We start from the raw sequence: 21,335 nt of genomic DNA, 5'->3' as shown, positions 1-21,335 counted from the left end.
CCAGTGACTGTCACTCAACAGGCACAAAAGATGGCACCACCCGGATTAGCTGTGATCTTACTGAAAGCATTCTTCCCTCACAGGAAAATGGAAATCCAGATTCAAGCTTGTTCAGCAGAGTAAATGAGCACAATCCTCAAATATTCTAAAATAAATTTACCTCACTGCAGCCTCTCCACAGACCCTGTTAGTCACAAATACATATTTGTGGCTTACAAGTTTCCACAGATTCTCTTATTGCTAACTACGGAGAGCACCTCTGTGGCCACGCAAGAGTGATGTCAATTTCCTCCGCAGAAATGTTTTGTGCACGCGTTCAAAGATGCAACTATTGAAAGAGGAGGAAGAGGCAAGGATACTACAGGATGCTTCTGCCATTTGGGCAGGACGTTTTACAACAAAATTAGTTTTAAATACGCCTTTGTCACTCCTCCAAAAGGGAGAGGGCATTGCAGGGGCAAGGAGAAGGCCTGCAGCCATGCACTAGTGATGGGCAGGAGGCAGGCTTACTGCCACAATCCAGCACAAGAGGATGGGGTTTTCTGTAGGAAGCTGGCTGTCACACTGCTCCCTCTGACTATGCCTTCAAACAATGAAAAAAGGACATTTTCATCAGATAATGACACAAACCTGCTGGGATTAGTAACTGAAATAATGAAGAATGTCTTCCCTCCTCTCTTCAAAGTAATTTCAGTGAAGAGAGATCTTCTGTGTGGGGTTTTTTTTTCCCCTTCCTCCTTGTATGAACAGCACTGCTTGGTGAATACCTAAGGGACTTCTACCAGGGTGATGAACATTTTTAATGAGCATGAATTTAGAAAGGTGCTGGAGGGTTTGACTCTAGGAAGGCTGCTGACTCATAACAGCTGGTTTCACAGTGAGCTACTTTGAGAAAAGTAATTTAAGATTCTTCCTACAGCTTGTTGGGAAATACATATTTTCAGAAGTGCTTTTGCTATTTTGTTTTGTAACTTACTGTTGAATGACTAAGGTAGCAATAATCATACTTTATGCTTAAATAGTGCCTGCTGTTTGAGGTTCTCAAAGGCTTACCAAAATGGGTATATGTTTCTCTTATTGTACAAGTACCTCACCCTATGTCAAACCTGGAAAATCAGTAGGAGGCTCAGGTTAATTCACAGAAATTGAACCACTGTAATTGCATGGCAAAGACATTCAGTAGAAAGCCTTTAGTTAGGTTAATGGTTCTCCACGTATTCTACTTTATAGTCCAATTTAGGTGCGTAAATATATTTTTTGTCCCTATGGAAATGTTTCTATCAAGTGTCAAAGGTAGGCATTTTTTGGCACAAATCCTTAGTACAAATACAGATTAAAAAGGTGCTTTAAGTAGACATGGCCTATTTTGTTTCTATAAAGTATGAGAAGAGCAATTTAATCACCTTTATAACGATGCAACACACTGGGAAAAGTGAAGAAGGGTAAACATGTCAGACTGTACTTGAAAAATTAACCAATCCATTGCTGACATATAGAAAAGACTACAGCAGGCTTTTTATCAATTTACTTTAACTCAATTTAAGCATCAGTCACACTTGGCACTGATTTGGGAAATTGCGGCCATTTAACTGAATAGATTGTGAAGCTCATTTAATTAGCTTGGTGCAGTTTGTGAAGGCAGATGATCCCCAAACATTGGAAGTCTAGTCTGAGCATTCTGGTCCCACGTGCCTTGCTCTGACCTCCTGGGAACACATTTGTGCCAGAGGCCCTGGGAGACAGAGCGGCTGCTCTGTATCACTGAACGGCCCTCAGTGTATCTGCATGTGACTGTCCTCAGAGAGTCACCAAAACATTGTTCTCAGCTCTTCTTCTTCCACTGGGAAAGAATCTACCCCTCAGCATATTCATGGGCATTTCTACACTCACATGGTACCCAGCCTGGGGACTCAGGATCATGACCATGGGCATCCTGAAATCCTGTGTTTGATTTTACCTAGAAAGCCATGGGAATATGCTGCCTTGGCCTGTGAACTGGCACATTTTCAAGAGAATTTTTATCCCTGTGTTATAAAACTTTAGGTCATGGTTTCATGCAGAGGGAACTTTGTAACTGGCTCCCCTTTTTGGTCCGTAATTGGTTTTGCTAGCTTTCTAGTCATGCTGAATTTGTATTAATGAATATCAATTTTGGAGTGAATTGATCAGATTATGAAAATATTTTACTCTGCTGCTTGCAGAAATTAAAATATCTACATAAGAGAGAAAGAAAAATACCCAGTTTTCAATTTGTGCTTCTCCTGCCTATTTTCCCTCCTTCCAGCAACTATATAGGTAAGACAGGTGAAGTAGCTGGAGATTATCTTTCTGGACACTTATTTACTTATACAGTCTAGGTCACATTTATGAAAATATTTACAATTACCCTGCAAAGAAATAGTTTTATAGCATTAGCTGCTGAGGTCACAGTTAATCATACATAGTTTGAGACTGTATTGATATCAGTGAGAACTGGAGACCTGTGCTTTCATTTAATAAAGTGAAGATTGCATAAAGCACACCATAACTGCTGCTTTCTTCAATGAATCATACTTTAATCTGGCATCACTTGCTTCTAATCTATCAACTCTCTTTACTTGGTCTGTAGCAGCTTCAAAAAGAGCTCAGGTCAAATAATTCCATGGTCCTTCTGAAAGCCTAGCCACATGATGTGCCTCAAGAACATCCTGCTGCCAAGAACTCAACAGGTTGAGCATAACATATTGTAACAGCACTTTCCCCCCTTTTGGCTCCAAAATCAATGCCCTCAAATCACCTTTGAGAAAACAGGACCCCACACATTCAACTGCTGCCTTCCTTTCTCAGGAAACAGATGAAGAGAGAGTGATTCTTGCATGCAGATGCTTAACATTTGAAGGAAGCAGTTCTTGGATGAGTTAAAGTAGGTGTGTGGTATATAAAATGTGACATGAATTTACTGAAACAACTCAGTGAGTGGTTTTTTTTTTTTGCTGTGATATAGATGAATTCCAGTATCTGATAACTCAGCCAGCAAGCTGGTAAATATTTTTCATACCAGACTCAAACAATATGCACCCAATTGCTTCTGTTCTTAATTCCCAGGATGAGGCCTTCTTTCAGCATTAAGTCATATTACCCTCCTCATTGGGCCAGCTCCAGTAGCTCAGAATTTAATTTAAAATCTTTGGGTTTTGCTGGAATTTTTTATACTAAGTCTCAGTCTCAGAAATTATCCTGGAAAGTTTGAATAAAATTGCTTTAAGAACCCTAGTAACTTTTTTTCTTGTTGTTAGTTTCTAGTTCAATGGATATCAATGAGTAAAAACCCTCAACTCCTCCAAAGTATATATTGCTGTTTCCAAATTCCAAGATCTAGAAATTCAGCTTTTCTCCCTTTCTCTGCAAAATGCCATTCTCAATTCCATGTTGGCCCAATTTCAGGCTTTTTTGCACTCATGGGAAGACACATTTATCGATTCTATATTCTGAATTCCATTATACAGAGAGGGTTTTGAGACAAAGAAGAAAAAAATGTTATATGTCCCTGCAGTGTTTGCAGTGTTATTACTGTGGCTGTGACCTTGCATTACCAGTCCTGTTTCCTTCTGCCTTACCTCATTCACCATCATTCCTGCAGCTACCACCAGCTTGCTTGAGTTTCTTCACTATTTTTAAAGGAAATTCTAGATGATCAGTACAGTGTGCAAAGGCTCAAAGCTTTCAGAAAAGACTTTCAAGGGCTTTCAAAATATTAATTCAGATACATTGTAATGCTTTTGGCTTCCATCTAAGTCCATCTAGTTTTCCACCTATGATGGCCAAACAGTCATGTATTTCCAACTTACAAGAAAGAATTTTGGAGATTTAATTTGACATTCAGGAGTTTTAAATTGCTTTGTGCAAGTTCCACCATCCAGAGGCTGCAAGTTTCCAGTATTTTTTTTTTCTACAAGGGACAGGGTTAAGGGTGCAAGCGTAATCTTAGAGTAAACCCCATATTCTGACTGTTTAGTGTCAAGGCTTCATGTTCACTTAACATACTGCTAATGAGTTTGGAAAGTATTAACAATAAAATTTGAACCCTATTTGCTGCTAGTTGTTTCTCTCCCTTGCTATTTCCCAGGAAATGTATCACAAAACCAAGAAAACTTGATATGCTATACTTTACTTGTGGTGATTAAAAATTAAAAACAAACAAACAAACAAAAAACAACAAAAAACCAAACCAACAACAGAGTCCTTGGCACAGCAAAAATCTTTCAGACAGAATGTGCCCAGCTTCTTCCTACATTTTCTATTCTAAAGACCTTCACGTCGGTAGTAATGATGCTGAAGGTCAGATATGATATCAGGCATCCCAGAGATAATGTACAGCAATTTATTTTCCTTCTGAAGGACTAATTATTGGCATATTCAGGGTGGGCTAATAAACAGGGAGCTTGAGGTTTTGTGACTGATTATTTACTTGGGTATTATCTCAGATCTTTCCTGAGTGGGTGAGTTAAACGGGGACACTCTCTTGTTCTCTCCTTGAACAGGAGTTCATGATTTTCTATAATTAAGACTGCAATTATGTTTTCATTTTAAATTAGATCCTGACATTTTGTTAACATTGATGGAAAGGTCTTGCCTAAGTTTAAACATGCATGACATCTATATGGGAATGAGGGAAGATGGAAGAGAAAGATAACTTAAAATTTGATGTGGATTAGAATATCCGAGTTTGACATTACGCGGTCTTCTGCGTTAAGGACTTTGACCTTTTGGTTAAGTCTTATGTCAGTCTTTAGTAGGACCTCAGCATTGGGTTTGTTATGCATGCTTGACAGCAAAAGTAAACACATGCCTAGCATTGCAATTTACTAGATGTGCATTTGCAAATTCCACTCTTACAATGACTGAATGCTAGGTAAACTTCCTGGGGCTCACTTTGTTGCAGTGGGACAAGAGTGCTTAAATGAGAACAAAGGACATCACTGGAGAAAGGAAACATGGCAGACAGCTAGAGGAAGGAAGGGACAATTGGAAGAGGATCTAGGAGAAAAAACTGTTAAGAATGCTGGACAAAAAGGGTCATGGAAAGCATACGTTATCCACATGGAAAAGGTATGAAAATCTTTGACAGGTTTGTATGCTCACACATAAAAAAACTTGTATTCCTCAGTTTATAACCTCAAAAACCCCAGAAACTCCAGAATCAGCTGATCAGATCAATGTTTGTTTCCCAATTTCTAGAAACTTCCTTCCCCAACATGAGTTTTCATCTAAGCATGCTGCAAATAATTTTGTTAGTCCAGATTTAGAAACAGAGAGCACCGAGTTTTACTTCAGATTGTTTCACTTACTCCTTGATGAGGCTTCAGGTGCTCATGTAACTTTGCCCTGCCTGACACCCTGACAGGAGAGCAAAAATCATTAAATATATCCACCTTTGTATACGACAAGGATAATATAAATGTACATTATTGTCTCTGTATGGGGTGGTTTTCTTCTACAATTAAATCCATATATCAGTTAGACTTCTTAAGATTTTAATTCTTCTTTCATCTATCTGAGGAACTTTTTGAGTTTTTTAATGTGTAGAGGAATAGGGAAGAATAAAAGAAAACCAAAGAGAATAAAGAAGAATGAAGAATATAGATGGACAAGGTTGTCTTTTTGTCTCCTCTCTGCATGGCTATAATATTTTTTTAATTAGTGCAGATTTTTGAAAACAGCCTAGAGATCTTACAGCACTTGCTTTCTTTAAAAATAATGTGAAGGTGGCTCCTTCTGAACTGACTGGGGTTAAGACACAGGATTTCAGTGCCCTGGGTTCTGCCTGTGGCTCTGCACTTCTACTTTCTCACAACACTTTTATCTGCTTCGAGCAGTTGGTTTTCTAGGCAAGAGCTCTCAGTTGCACAGGGCCCATCAGACCGTGGATGCTTCTCAGCTGGGGATTTTTCATGTCACTACAATAAAACAGAGATGAGTCATAACTCTGAGATGTGTGCATAAACTCCCTTGGCTGCCACACCATTACATAGTAGCTGGGTAGAAAACAGAATAAAACATCCCTTCACTCATATAAAAAAACAATATTATGGAGAACTTCCTCTAGGAACAGATGAGATGCCTTCTTCAAATGAATGAACTCCCCCTGCTAGGCCAAAACAGACCAGGTGGCCGGATCATTATCCTGGCAGACTGAATGTATTAGAAGTTCTCTCTTGACCCAGATGCTCTTAATAAAAGGTTTTATTTAATTCCTCTGCACACACAGTCTTCTGTTGCAGTCTCCCTTGAGAGAATTCTGCTTACCTTCTGGAGCCTGGAAAACATTCCTCTGCTCTTTGCACACTGATCTGCTCTGGTGGACCTGCGGTCCTCATCAAGCTGCTCTGCCCTATAACTCTTCCCTGAACGTCTGCTTTCAAATCAAGCCAAAAAGGGAAACAAATACTTATTCCACCAGAGTTTCTGACATGTTACATTAACCAAGCAGGACAGGTGCAGAGTATGAATGCTTTGGGAAGAAAGAGATACTAGAATCAGAGTAACCTTGCTTTCTACTCAGGATGTGTGTATAAAAAGAGACTAGACTGAAAAAGGGCAGCATTTTGCCATGTCATGCCCAAGCAGGATAAACTGCAACCTTTTCACTTGCTTAGGCACTATCATTGCAAGAGGGAACCTTATGAACTTCATACTGCTTTTCAGACAAGGATTTCAGAGCACTCAGCGAATACAGATTTGCTGTCACCATGTCACATCAATTCACTCGTGACTAGAAGGCAGCCTTTTCTAAGAAGGAACAGCATTACTAGTCTGGTAACAACATCTTCACCACAGTGTGGTGTCTTTTCCTCCAGCGGTGCATCTGCTATTTGCATTTCCAAGTAGTTTCCAGTGGTGCATCTGCTATTTGCATTTCCAAGCTACATGCAGGAAGAAGACCAGAGTGACCTGAAAGTTAGCCCAGAGTATCATCTGTAGCAACAGGTGAAGAGATTTTGGATACTTTCTTCCATTTTTTTAAAATGGCAGTAGCACATCTCAGTCTTTTCAGGCTCAAGAAACAAAGGGAAAGTCAATACTGGATCTGGTGACCCTTGGCAATGATCCTCAGGTGGAAATTTCCTTTTGTTCCTATTCAATGATAGGTTTTTGTTCCATATTGTGAGACTGTATAAAGCGAGCAATTTTACTTCACAGGACAACAGTACTATTTGTGTAACTACATAACCCATAGTCCTCAATCAACAACACGTGCTTCTGTATTATCTTGCTTGTTGCTGTAAGACAGTCAGCTTTGTGTTTTGAAAAAAAAAATTAAAGCACAACTTATAGACAGCCTTTTATGAAAAGCCACAGTGGTTGACTAAAGCCAAATGGGAGCAGAAAAAGGGGAACTGGCTGTCTCTCTCTGACTGAACTAGTGCCAACTCTGCATGTCCCAGCTATGATTTCAGAAAGGCCTAAAAGACCAGCAGGCACCAGCCTCCACCAATGCCTATGGATTTGCTCTACTTATTCATTCAGGAAAAGGGACAATACACATCTGGACACTGTCACTTCAGATCCTCAACAGAAGGGATATACATGTCATGCTGTGAGCATGACAGCTGCATGTCACAACTCAGGTAATAAGCCTTCAACATTCAGCACAGATAACTCTCCTCACAGGTTGTCCACCTCTTCTTGACTATCAGCAGAATTTTACACATAATGCAAAGCAGAAGCATCTGGTTTGTACCACACAAGCAATCTTGCACTCATTCCAGATTGGGTCCAGCAAAACACTTCCCTGGTACATGGCTTTAAAAATGTTTGTGACCTAGTGAGGGGTACTACTTGTACTGAGGTTTGAGGCAGCAGGAGAGTGCTTTACTTTCTTATTCCCCGCACAGAACACCCACCAAAGTCATTAGGTGATATGAGTGAAGGGCTAATTGCAGTGCTTCAGTTTACAGCAATCCCCTGTGAGATGCAGTGCCTGCCTTTAAAAGTGTTCTTTGCACTGAAGTATTTACCACAGTACTCACACATCAACTGGGAAATAATGCAACTATGGAGGTAATGATGCAACTAGCGTGGGTGGTAACCAGCCAATTCTTCTTACCTACGGCAGATTTTGTTCCAGAAGATCGTATTAATGCTTTTATGGGAATTATGAAATTGTTATAATGGGAACTGCTAGACAATATTGTGTACTTGAAAACTTAAAATAGCAATGACTGCCCTAAATTTTCACTACATCTGCTTTTCCTCTTCAATTCAGCCTGCTGGCTCTCTGTGGGCTCTCTAGTTTAATGACTGTTCACATCCCTTCATGTTAACAGAAAAACACTAACTACTGGATTCGGGAGAGTATGTATGTACCAGCAAGATGATTAGTCTGAATAAATGAAACAGCAGAGTTGCATGAGAAATGCCACAGTTAGTGGTAAGCACAAACTACAGCTTTGGGTGTAAAATACTGTAATTGCAAGGGATGGAGAAAGCTCCACTGTTTTTATCCCCACAGAAATCGATAGTGGTGCAGACTTGTGCTCTCTGCTGGAGCAGGGGCAGTCTGATGAAAGGGCTTATTGATTTATCCAGCTGATGCTACTGAAGTGAATAATAGACTGGAAGAGAAGGGACTTGTAAATTAGACTCATTCAATCCAGCATTTTCCAGGATAAATTTTACACACAGCTATATAGAGATATATATTTACAAGTGAGTTTTTGTCAGAGCAACAGGCTAAGAGTGTCTGCCTGCTAATTCTTTGACCTCAACTACACCCTTGAGGTGTCAACCTTCAAGCTCTCACTAAAGACTGACAGTAAGGAGGCAGCACCAGGGCACCTAGGAACAGGATTTGACTATGGTGCACGTAAGCAGCTGGTCAACAGATCTCCCAGAGGGCTGTGGCCACAGAGAAAAGGTGGCTGAAGCTTCCTCCATGCAACAGGTGCCATGCCAGACTTCAGTGGCATGAAGCCATTGGAAAAGACTGTTGTGAATCTACAGGTGCCTGGGCTAGGAGAATTGTCAGTTCCAGGACAGAACCCTAAAGCTTCAAACAACGCAGAAAAAGACGTGTTGTTTTAGGAGTAAAAGGAGTGCTGTGTGTCTTCCTGGCTCAGAAGGCAGATTTTCTATGAATCTAAATCCACACGGGCAAAAATGTAAGCGTTCAGATTGATTTTGCATAAACTGAGAAAGATAAATAAAGAAAAAGAGAGAGAAGGAGAGAGAGAGAGAGCGAGCAGCAGGCATACTGCCACAGAGTACAGCAAATCAATCTTCTCAGCAGTGATGGATCAGGGAGCAGGACTGGAAGTTTTACAGGTATATGAAACCCTGCGAGTATAAAGACACCATTAAAACACTGCCATTAAATTCCAGCACTGAAGGATTATCACAGCCCCTGCAGCTAAGCAGGTCATTATGTGACTGCATATTTTTCATTACCATTTTTTATATACATATATATGAAGCAGAATAGAATTCACAACAGTTTCACCCTTTCTCCTGCTGAAGACCTCTGCTTTATACTCAGCATCCACTTTCACAAATAAAATGCAATATACCATCAACAGATAAATGAGATCCCTACAGGGCTTTTATTCTGCTGTACTATTATATCTACTTTTCCACAAGATTTCTGCTTAAATGGCTCTCTTTATGCACATACACAAAGATGACATACACCTGTCTAAATATAATCTGATAGTGAAGAGCTCTTCTGTGTGGGGAAATGCATCTTTTCCTCCTAATTTGCCATAATGACTTATTAACACTGCTGGAGCTAGGGGTGCATTAGCCTCCATACAATAAAAGTCACCAAGCTGTTGTATAGTAAGACATTGCTGGATTTTTTTCCCTATCCTTAGAAATGAAAAAGAGAGGCGTTCTCAATGTTACCTTTCCAATTTCACCATAAAAACAAGTGTTTTGAGGGATTACAGCTTTATAGGCTGCTGACATTGACTAATAGCTTTTAACATGATGGAAACACTTGTGTGAGCCACATTGAGGAAGGTATTTCTAAATCTGGGAAACCTCAAAGTAAATGGCCACGCTGTGCCATAGGGTAGGTCAGAGGTCACTACCAACATGGTAACTATCCTATATAGCACTAATTCAAAGAGCAGACCAATTTATTAGCTGGTAGTGTCATTTTCTGTCATCATGAATATTTCAGTCAAAAATAACCTGCCTCAGAGAGCAAGAATTCTTTACTCCTTTTTTATGATAGAACTCTAAGCATTTTATGATCTAGACACAGAGGTACTGGATGGGTACAGCCACAACTTTTTGGACAACAGAGAGCTGAGAACAGAGAAGTACTGCAGAGAGACAGGATGAAGGAATAGGAAAGAGCTGTATGTGAGGATTCTGGGTCGGGTTATTGTACTAATGAAATGTGAAAGAGAGTTTTGATGCACCAGCAGACCAGAAAAGACCTCATTTTTGAGAAGGGACGGAGTGTAGAGCCGAGTAATTGTTCAGTGTATATCAGAATTACACTTAAAACCTGCTTTTCTTTGCTTCTCTCTCTTTTAGTCAGAAAGGCAGGCCACTGTGTGAATAGGCACAGGTGGAATACACTTCAGCTAGAGCTGATCTTCATGAGGCTGCAGCATGCTGGTGACCAGATAGGAAGCTTGCACCAGCACTGCATTGATGCAGTGTGCCTCTTTCTACCACAAGTCATCTGAAATTCGAAAAGGAGGGTAACTATTATAAATAGAAACACACTCACCATTCCTGACAGTAAGAAGCCAGAAGCTGATCTGCTTCACCAAGCTTACTCTTTTGAAAATGCTGGCTTTGCCCTAAATGCTCTATTTTTCCATTTACAGTGCCGTAAGAGCCACTGACAAGCTTCTCTGGACAGATTCTGAGCCAATACAGAGAGAAGGGCTGTTTGGTGGGGAGGGCAGGCAGTAGAAGGCTGTTATGACTCTTTCTAATTCTTCACTGTTTCATATCCCAGGCAAGAGGAGTGGGGTGTCCAGACTGGCTGAGAGCTGGTCCCTAACTCAATTCTCCTACAAGTGGTTTAGGTCATAGATTCTGATCTGCAGTAACTTCAGGCTTTGCCACATGCATCCCAGATCCTGGAGAGAGCACTTACCCTGCATGCAGAGCCCATCTGTGCAATTCTTGGACTGCAGCACCAGCCCCTCGCAGTCCTTTCCCCCGTTCTTGGGAGCCGGGGCCGTGCACTCTCTCCGGCGCCAGTGGGTGCACTCTGTGCCACAGGTGGACCACTTGCTCCAGGATGTCCACTTGCCATCCACTGAGAGAAGGAGAGGACACAACTTGTTAGGGGTACACAAAAGGGAGACCAAGACAGAGCGATGCACATGTCAGCACAAGCCAGTCTGCAATTCCCAGCCATTCCTGGCAAGGCAGAAGGATCATCAGCCTGCTCTTCTACTTCTGACCTGTAAATGCACATTCACCCCCACATCTCCTTTCTCTCTGCCCTGGCCCCATTTCTGGTCATTCCTCCCCTTTATATAAACTTCTGACCAGTTTATCTGTGCTCAAAGTGTACAAGCAACAAGTCAGGAATCTGTGATTAAATTTTGTGTTGGGGGTTTAGACTTGTCCAGAAATTCTTCTTTAATAGAAAGATGTTCAATGTTAAATATTCTCTATTAAAAGAAATCTCTAGAGGCACCAATTTATTTCACATGAACAGAACCAGGAATGTGTTTAGCACCTCTCAAAATCCTGCAAATTATTTTCAAAAGCACTAAAATGAGCAGCTGAAGAACAATACATAAAATTGTTCCAGTGACTGAGCTGGATTACCAAAACTTCACAAGCTGAAGATGGCCTTATTGCCATTGATTTGAGTGGGTCAGTAGTAGGAGAGCACTGGACAGTAGGGCAGATGGCAGAATTTTATCACAGAGAAGTCACCAACTACAATTGCATGTCCTGAAACAATTTTGTATTTTTCAGAAGTTTACATTTAAATAACTTCCAAAAGTACGGATACACATCTCTTTCCAATAAAAATGCCTTTGCATTTGGAGATTCTATATGTCAGGTAAACATCTGCCTCAAATTTAATATCCACATCCCAGATGCTTTACTTGCTGAGACAGCTGGACTGAACAGACATTGCAAATATATTTACATCACAGTTGCTTTCTATATTCGAATCCCAATTCTTTTCCAGAGCTCTCAACCTTTATCTCCTACATTTTGAAACTCTGAATGTTCCCCAGATCCCCTGAATTACTAGAGCTGAGACCACAGTGCAAGCAGTGTGCGAAAGAAGGGCTGGAACCCGTGCTTCTTGATACGATGGGCTCACAGTTTTATCTACTTATGGACTACAATTGAATACTAATTCCCTGAAATGTTGGATTTATTAATAATGAAAAGGAAGCTTTTGCAACTAATAGTTGCAAAGTTCTCCTGGAACGACTGATTACAGACAAAGCATTTTTGTGTGCTGCTCATACTGAACCTGGACACAGAGTGGTGCAAGCTATTTTCTGGACGCTCTGGCCCTCGCAGAAGGCGCCGCCGTTGAGCGGGGCAGGGTTGGTGCAGGTCCTCGTGCGCTTCTGGAAGCCTCTCCCGCAGCGGCTGTTGCACACGGACCACTCTGTCCAGGTGGACCAGCCCCCGTTCACTGCAAAGAGAGAGAACAAGGGCAGGGTCACACAAGCAGCCCAGCCTGGGCAGCCCCAAGGCACTTCTGGCCCTGTGTCATGTGTCCTCCGACAGTGGCCACAAGAGATGGCACAAGGAACGACACCCAGCAGGCACAGACCCACGTCTCCAACACACCACGTGTACACCAGAAGTTATTGTACAAGCTGAAGAAATGCTGATGCTGAATGAAAAACACAACTTGATGACTATTAGGGTTGGCAGGTGACCTGTCTTATCCTGAAAACCAGCCTGACCCAGCCTTAAGTGCCTGGTGGAGTGTGTGTGAGCAAAATCCCTGCAGGTTCAGAGAGCTCTGGCAGCTAGAAGCCTGTGCCCTGAAAGTTGCACCGTTCTCCAGAGGGAGATAACCTGTACTCCCACTCATGCTCAGATGCACCCATCACCTATGCATGCTGAGAGACCCCCCATGCTTTGATTAGCTATGGAGAAGTTTCTTTTCCTTTCTTTCCAGAAGGTGACTTCAGGATGTCAGGACAACTTCACTCACCCCTCTGTGGAAATAGCCAGTGTATACATAAATGTCCCAGCACTTCCCTAAGCTGTTCAGGATGAGCTAACACTAAATGCATTTCTTTCTGTTGGACTTTGGAAAGATATTTATCTCTGGGAAGATATCTACGCTGACTCTCCTTTTCACCCGCCACAGCTTCTGGGATAGATGGAGGGATGAAGAAGCAGTTGTGCTGCTCTACATAATAATGTCATTGTCAGGTATGGGTAATAACATATTAACTGCTAGGATTCCCTAAACACAAATGTTTGTGATATGACACAACCCTTAAGCAGCTCTGGCAGCAAAACCCATAAAAATGCCTGCTCCCTACACACGTCTCTTGAATACACTTTTGAAAAAAATTCTGTATGTGTATGAGGAAGGGTTGTAGTAAGCCTACATCTTTATGTTTCTGCATTAATCTCAGTTACAAAACATGGTGATCTCGCATGGTCCATCCCTCAATATCAAAAGCGCTGCTAATCAACTCAATTCAGTCAGTTTTCTATAAAAACTGAAGTAAAAAGCCCTCATTGTAACTTCAGAGAAGCAAATGCTTACAATTAAATCTAACTGCTACCCTGAATATGAAATGAATATTAGGGATAATCATAGGGATTTTTTTCCTACTTGTCTATCCTATAATTAAGCTGATTGTAAGAAACACCAGTTCAGTCAGCTGGCACATAATCAGAGCAGGTTTTGTTCTGGTGGATACCCCCACCTGGAATGCATTTGGGGAAGTAACTCTGTGGGGGCAAAGGCTTGGACTGGTCAGGCAGAGCTGCAGTGCAACACAGGCTGGAAGATACCCTAGGAGGGAATCCCATCCTTTCCCAGCCAAAGCATGGCCAGCCACAGTCATATCAGGACTGTGGATGCTGACACAGAATAGTGCTATCCCCATGCTTTTTACCACACTGATGTTTAGTTTTAAGCCAGGCTGTGTGCTTATGAACTGCAGCCCCAGAGTGCTTTGCTTCTTTTCTCTTGATGTCAGGGTATGTTTTGGAAGTAGGCACCAAAAATAAGCTTATTTAAAGAGATATAAGAAATAGTGGATTCTGATGAACTCTGACACTCTTACCAGTCACTGGAAGCACAGACTCTCCATAAGTTTCACTCTTATTTCTGAAAAGGGTCACTAAGAAGATGAACATGGCAGTAAGCCATGCCTTGGAGCCCTGGTGGCTCCTTGCTGTCTGCAGCCAGCATGTGTTACAGCAAGGGGAGCAGCCACCTTCCCTCCAATGAGGCAGTTCTGTAGGGGGCTGCTCCTCCTTGAACACCATTGCCATCAGAGTTCTGAGGGATTTGAGCAGTGCCCCCTGCCTGCAGTCTCTGTGTGGCTGCGAGCCATCAGGCAGCACAGGCAGCCCAGTCTGGGCACCGACTGCAGCCAGAGTTGCACAGGGTCACTGTGCATCCCCCTCCTGCTCCGAGTGTGTGTCCATCCACATGCAACAGTGAATGAGGAATCACCTACCATAGACTATCACAGTCGCTGTGGTGCTCTTCCTTTTGGCCACAATGTTTTTTGCAACACAGGTGTAATTGGCAGTGTCAGAAAGCCGGGCTTGCTTGATGATCAGGTTGTGATCAATGGTGATGTAAAAGTTTCGGTCTTCCACGGGATCAATCACCTCTTCATTCTTCAGCCACTCCACCTTGGGGTTTCAAAGGGCCAGAGGGGAGGCAGTGAGTCAGCACCAAGTCACACCAATATGGACAGACACAGTATCTGTGATTATGCTGCTCATCCCAGAAAACACTACGAGCCGAGGAACAGGACGAAGGACTCACCTGATGAATGTCACCAACTGAAACAAAACACCATTGCAGAAAAACAGGAGAACACTCTTCATGCCTACCCTTTCCTTCCCTTTTCGTCCCACCCATCCACACAACAGCCGTCTTGCCTTGCCTTGAAAGCATCAATGCATTTTCAGGAGCTGTACAGGGAAAAGCTGATCTTTGAAGCTTTCAGAGTCAGAAGCAAGCCAAAAGAAAAGGGTGATACCTTAGGAGAATATCTGCAAACAGAAAATTCTCCTACACCATCAGAAACCCTAAATCAGCCCAGATCTCACCCAGTGGTTTGCATATCTTGCCTAATTAGGCAGCTAATAATGCAGTAACCTTGTAGGTACCTGCCCTGGGTCTAACACCACGAGGGTCTATAGCAGAGTGGGTAGCACTAACAAATCACAAACCCCAATATTTTTAAGTACACTTGCACTCACATGCACATTGTCTGGCTTCAATGAGAATGAATCAAAATAGAGTCAGTTACCAAGGAAATAGGAAATCATAAGGACATCAGTGCTTATTTTTCCTCTTTATTTGTGTAGGCTATATTTTACTTTAATAAAGCATGATTTCCTTGGTTGCACAGAAAAATATTTTCATATGAGATTTTTAATCTAGACAATATTCTCTTTATTGCCTTCCTAAGAAAACACCCTGTTATATCCCAGCTGACTGCTGTGAGCCACTCTAATATAATTTGGCTGCAAATCTAGTAGCTCGTGTTCATTTGAACTGAGTGCGCTGAAGGAGAGGACTGGGGCCCTGGATGGATCAAAGCTGGGCCTTCACACCACTGGATCACTTCAGCCTGTGCCCAGGATTTAATTAAAGGAAGAAAAACATAACCACAATCAACCCACTGGACTTGTGAGCTGCTAGCAGCCAAGTCCTTCTCTCCCAAACCCCACTTCACTATAAAGACTATTGAGCATTGACATACCCCAAAAGTCACTTGAGACAGCTGTACAGACTGCCCCAAACCTTAGTGAGAAAAAACAATTATTTCTCCTGGTGTTCAACACAGAGGGCTCAATTCACTCCCAGACAAAGCCAGTCAATGCTGCAAGATGAGTGCTGGCAGATGTGGGCTTGGATTATAAGTGCCCACCACCCACTCCCCGCCTTTAGCCCTGCCTTAAGCAGCTCCGGCTCCCCTACTCCAGTTTGGGTGAGTGCATTTCAGGTATGAGCTGCTTCTAAAGATTTACACCTTCAGTTAAAGACAGTGGTGCAACAAGGGCTCTGGAAATTGATATGTGTGTCTGGGAACAAGGGAGGAGGAAAAAGAAATAAGACTTTAGAGGCTGTATTTCTGTCACTACCACAATCATGTTACACCATGGAAGATACAAGCTCTTAGTCAATAATCTGTTTTTCCTTGAAGAATGACTAAACTTGTGTTCTGCCTTTCTTGAATCCTAATAGGTTTCAGGTATAATCAAGACAGACAGACTCCTGTTCAGTCAATGGCAATATTTAGCTCCTTCCTCACCTACAGGCCAAGTCTGCATGAATTCTAGACTGAAAAACAAGCCAGAAGCTTATCTCCATCAGTGATATGCTGCCATTTAACTGCTGCCTCTCACACAGAAACCATGTATTTCTTTGGTTTTAATGTCACTTTTTATTTCTGGGATGGTTATGCCAGGGCTGTAAAAGATGCTACACGCACTGCCAGAGCTGTGTACACCCCACTTTCAAATCTGCCTGTACTCTTCCTCTGCTTTGCACATTGAGGACACCAGGACATCAGTAAGGACAGGACTACAGTCTACATGGTCAAAGGCTCAGTTTAAAATATTTCTGGTATGCCCATCCAACAACCTACTCTAGCAGCCTTTGGCACCCTCAAGGCTCCATGCCCAAGCACATGGTTCTCTTTTCTACTACTCTGCAACATTTTCTCTCTGCAAAAATGCACATATTCAATCCAGGTCTCAAATGAGTAGACAAAATTAAAGCTGTAAGCATTGAATTCCCTATCATCCCTGTAAAACCACCAAAGATAATATGAAAAGAGAAGTTGCCAATAAAAAAAAAAATTAAAAAAAAATCCCGAAACAAAGCAGCTTTGTATAATTCAGTATATTGCCTCTGGCTCTACACCAAATCTCTTAGGAAAAAGATCCTTTTCACCTAATGTCTCACAGAATTTGCTAACAGTAAAAGTTTGAAGAACAACAGGATGTCTTTTTTTTCTACCAGTACATCAGTACTGTGTGTGCATGTCTAAATGCCATCTCTTTTACAAGGTATCTCTTTAATATATCTAATTTAGTCTTCTGGCATCCAGGTTTTTATAATGTCTGTTAATGTTGCAAACTCTAATGTCAAATCTGAAGGAAGGAACTGATGGATGATTTGACAAGCAGTGGGAGTCTCCTTTCACACATATTTTAGCCATCAGTAGAGCAACACAAAAAAGAGAACACTCCTCTAGTGGTTGTGCTTTCTCCCTCAGTCCTTGTAGAAATGGGGACTAATTAAAGACACTACAATATGCAAGACTGTTGTTGGTACTTATTTTCAATTACTGTTGGACCCAATTTTTATTGTGAAGGTGACTGCACTGCTCAGTGCCTCCAAACCTCAGATTATTTTTCTCTTGAGGTAACCGAAGTAGGTGGGAGTAGGGTTGTTCTGTCACGTAAGTAGGAAGAGATCAGGTGCCAAGTACAGAAGAGAAGCAAGCAGAATGAGACAGTGTGATTTATGAGTGACAAGTATGCAAACTGTTATCGCAGAAGTTAAAAGCAATGATCTCTTTTGATGCCATGTCATTCCCCAAGGTGCAGCCCCCTTGCTGAAATAGGCTGTTAATCCAGTCAATGCAGATACTTATCCTGAATTTAATTCTGCAGCCTGAATAATAGTTACTGGCAGCTAATGCACTGGACACTTCTGTGCCAGAGACCTGTACACCTGCAGGCCAATGGACAGAGGAGCAGCAGGATATAAATGGGCACTTCAAAGTGCACAAGAGCCTGACTTCAAGGTCATACCAAATCATACCCTCATGCCTCCATTTTTCATCCCTCTGGAGATGCTCCAGTGTAGATATTTGCTTTTGCCTAAATATTAAGGATGTATATTTACTGGCTATAATCAGAACAATTCTTGAACACCTAGCTCTATGTATTTGATTAAATCAGACACATCCAGCTGTTGCTGGTGAATGTACTAATGATCATGCATATATGTAGAGAAAGCATGGGATCATTTTTTTCCTTATCATAACAGCAATCATTTAATTGGCAAAAATTGTGCCATAAAGGATGGGGTAAGTGTACCCTCTGGGGAATGACAGCTATGGAAAATTACAATTACAACAACATATGCATGTTTTTTTCTCATATATTAAACCCCTGGAACAAAGCAGACACAAAATCCCTTTCCTTCTTGTTAGTTTTCCACACAAGAAAGTGTTTTTGTTATATGTTTGCAAGCTGACTAGCAAGAGAAGGCCACTCAATTGAGGTGTGAGAGTGGCTCATGAAAACCTGACCAAGAGAATCTGCAGATGCTGAGAGGCTGGAGCACACCTGGAGCTAGCTACCTTTTGGTCAGAGCTCCCCAGCACTCTGGATGCAAGTTGCAGTTCCATGAGGCACAGGGATCCTGCCAGCTGCACTGGAGCTGCACATCCAGGACTGCTAATGGGCTGTCCCTGCGGCCAGCAGGGGAAGGCACGATCCAAGGTGTCTGTAATTTGGAACAACTTGTAGTGTCTCTTCTGTCATCCTGCTCCCTGGTGAGAGACAGATGTGTTGTCTCTAATCATTCACTGATTGGTATCGGGAGATACATTATCATAATTGGCACATTTGTTCTAATTAACAGAAGGAACCTGCCACATGGCCACCCAATATGAAAAGCAAGACCATCAGCAAGAACAGAAAACTGCAATAACCACCTCAGCCCTACCTGGGAGCTGCAGCCAGCCAGCCAGACCTGTGCTGCCACAGGGCGTTTCCAGCAGCAGCACACACAGACACTGAGACTTGCAAAGCCAGGCCAGGCTTCTGTGCAGACTAAATGAACACAGGGAACATAAATCACACAAGCGATTACACACGCAGGAAAAGCTATTACAGAAGCTAATTGCTGATACAAATTTATCCATACCAAATAACCAGCATTCCTAGGCACTTAAATCTCTTGGCGCACTTGCGTATGCGTGACTGTTTTAGAAACTGGTAGAGCAGAAACACATCTGCTCCAAAAGAAACCCAAGGATGGAAAAGGAATATGATCTCATCTAGATGCTGCCCTCTTGATCATAAGAGCTGTTCCCTACATGCCTGGCAATCTCAAGAGCTAAGTTAGCAGGGTCTGAGTTCTGGATCCCAGCTGCTCATTGCCTTCTCTGCACCAACATGCCCTAGAGTGATCTTCAGAGCCAGGAGCACCTGCCAAAACCAGCAATTCTTCTACCCTCCAGACACAGGCAAAGCCCGCCAGTGCACTTTTCCACAAGAAACAGGATGCAAACATCTGGGAGCAGCAAGAAACTCGCCTTGATGAAAGGCAATTTGTAATTTTGGAAGGCAAGAACATTGCACCCGTGCCTTCCCCATGCCTGGCTGACACAGGATTGCTTTCCATCTGGTTCCCCATCCACGCTGGCTTGTGGCTGGTGTTCTCTGCAGCCGTGCCAACTGCTCCCAGTGGCACTGCTCACCTTGCAGCAGTCCCTGCTGAGCTGGCACCACCTCCAACAGCCACAGGGAAATCTCTGCTCCCTGGCATCACTTGGATTGTAACATACAAACATTCCAGTAATAAAGCATTTGTGAAACTAACTACTGATTTGGACACAGTACAAGATGTCTAAGTGAGACTGAGAAAACTCTGGCAGTTTTCAGATGAGCCAGCAAAAATTTTGGGTACCTTGAGACTCAAGTGTCTCTTTGAGGAATGCTATCTGATTTTCAATCTGATTTCATCCCAGAAACTGTCTGCTGTCCTCTATGTACTATTGTATGTCTATTTACTGGAAAGATATTTTATACACATTTAAGACTGCAAATAAAAGGAGAAAGAAATGATCTCCAATGAGACTGAAATTACAGCTATGAGACACTGCAAAACATACTGAGAATGAGACAGCAAATGCAAACCACTATGGTGTTTTGTTCAGTTGTTCTTATTGTGTTTCTGCTGCCAATAAGGAGAATTGTTGTTCCTGCTGTGGAAACAGTTCCTTAACTACACATATACCCAGCTTTCTGCTTGCAGGGTGCATGTACAGATGCTGGATGTCTCCAGCCACATTACAACTTTACTTTATGCACAACTGGGAAGCCTCAGATCAAACTTCTGAGGTGGACTGATAGCAACAGATGGAGAACTTTATTCTGCAGTCTCAAATTCAAGCACGGATCATGGCATTATTAAATGAAAACCACAGTATCGGCTATGTGGCCATCAGAAGCTGCTGGGATTCTTTTCCCACCTAAAAGAGGTTGCTGGAGCCCCATAGCTCACATGTTGACTGGCACTTCTGGCACCATGTGGGTATGTGGACAGGTAGGTTGTGTAAGCTACACCAGAATCCCAGAGCTGTTTTTGCCACAGGAAGCCAGCTGTAGAGAAGAGGATAAGCTAGCAGGGTTCATGTCAGTACTCTTGTATAAAATCTCCCATTGTAATATTTCATGGAGGAAGTAGAAGCCTGACTGCTCTCCAGTCCCACAGATCACCCTTGCCTGAACTGAATTACACAGCAACTGGATTCACTTTGGAGCATGCTCTGCCCTCACTTACACTGGCATCAATGGAACTGGACTAGGAAGGATAGGGTTAGATCCCATGGAAAAGTCAGATGTCAGAAAAAGCAGTTCTGCAAGAAGACCTGTGCTCTTTGGCATGGGTTTCTGCACTGTGGAAATGAACTGGTAGGAAATGTAAAAACAAGGCTATCTAATAATCTAGTACTCAGCATACTTCCCAGGAAAGCACAAATCCAAATGCAAACCTGTCCTTCAAGCAGGAGGTTGTAACCTATGTCTCATGCTTTGCGAGAATGACTCAACCACCCACCAGTAGGCTGGGGGGTAAAATGTGTGTTCAAAAGGACAGAAATGTATGGGACCAGGTGCTGACAATTGCAGGGTGCTTTATCCTGTACTTTTGGAGGACAGGCCTGCATGGCCAGACCTTACCCAATGGCTCTCCAGAGCAAAGGACGAGCAGCCCTCATTCATTTTGGACTGTGCTCCTTCATAACACAAACCTGCTTTCCCCTCCCCATTACTTCCTCTCGCTGACACCCAAAGGCAGTTCTGCTGTATGTCACAAGGCACTGCAAAGAGCAGTGCCACTTTTCAGCAATTAGCAATTGTGGTCACAAAGTCCTCTACTTGTCTGTCTT

The 21,335-nt window shown here is 42.4% G+C and overlaps 1 protein-coding gene across 2 annotated transcripts in view; it reads right to left on the bottom strand.

Moving 5' to 3' along the window:
* Nucleotides 1-21,335, bottom strand: part of UNC5C (unc-5 netrin receptor C) — a 247,683-nt gene that overhangs the window by 34,232 nt on the left and 192,116 nt on the right. For both annotated transcript variants that reach the window (XM_014259438.2, XM_005517472.3), the window contains exons 5-7: nt 14,640-14,820; nt 12,449-12,616; nt 11,096-11,260 (exon numbers count right to left, since the gene is read on the bottom strand). In XM_014259438.2, coding sequence (XP_014114913.1) covers nt 11,096-11,260; nt 12,449-12,616; nt 14,640-14,820 — 514 coding nt within the window. The remainder of the gene's footprint in view (nt 1-11,095; nt 11,261-12,448; nt 12,617-14,639; nt 14,821-21,335) is intronic.

This window comes from Pseudopodoces humilis, chromosome 6, assembly GCF_049639895.1.
Source record: "Pseudopodoces humilis isolate 2021_Gansu_Grassland_sample_001 chromosome 6, ASM4963989v1, whole genome shotgun sequence".
In the NCBI taxonomy this organism is placed as follows: domain Eukaryota; kingdom Metazoa; phylum Chordata; class Aves; order Passeriformes; family Paridae; genus Pseudopodoces; species Pseudopodoces humilis.
This window is presented reverse-complemented; position numbering and strand designations above follow the sequence as displayed.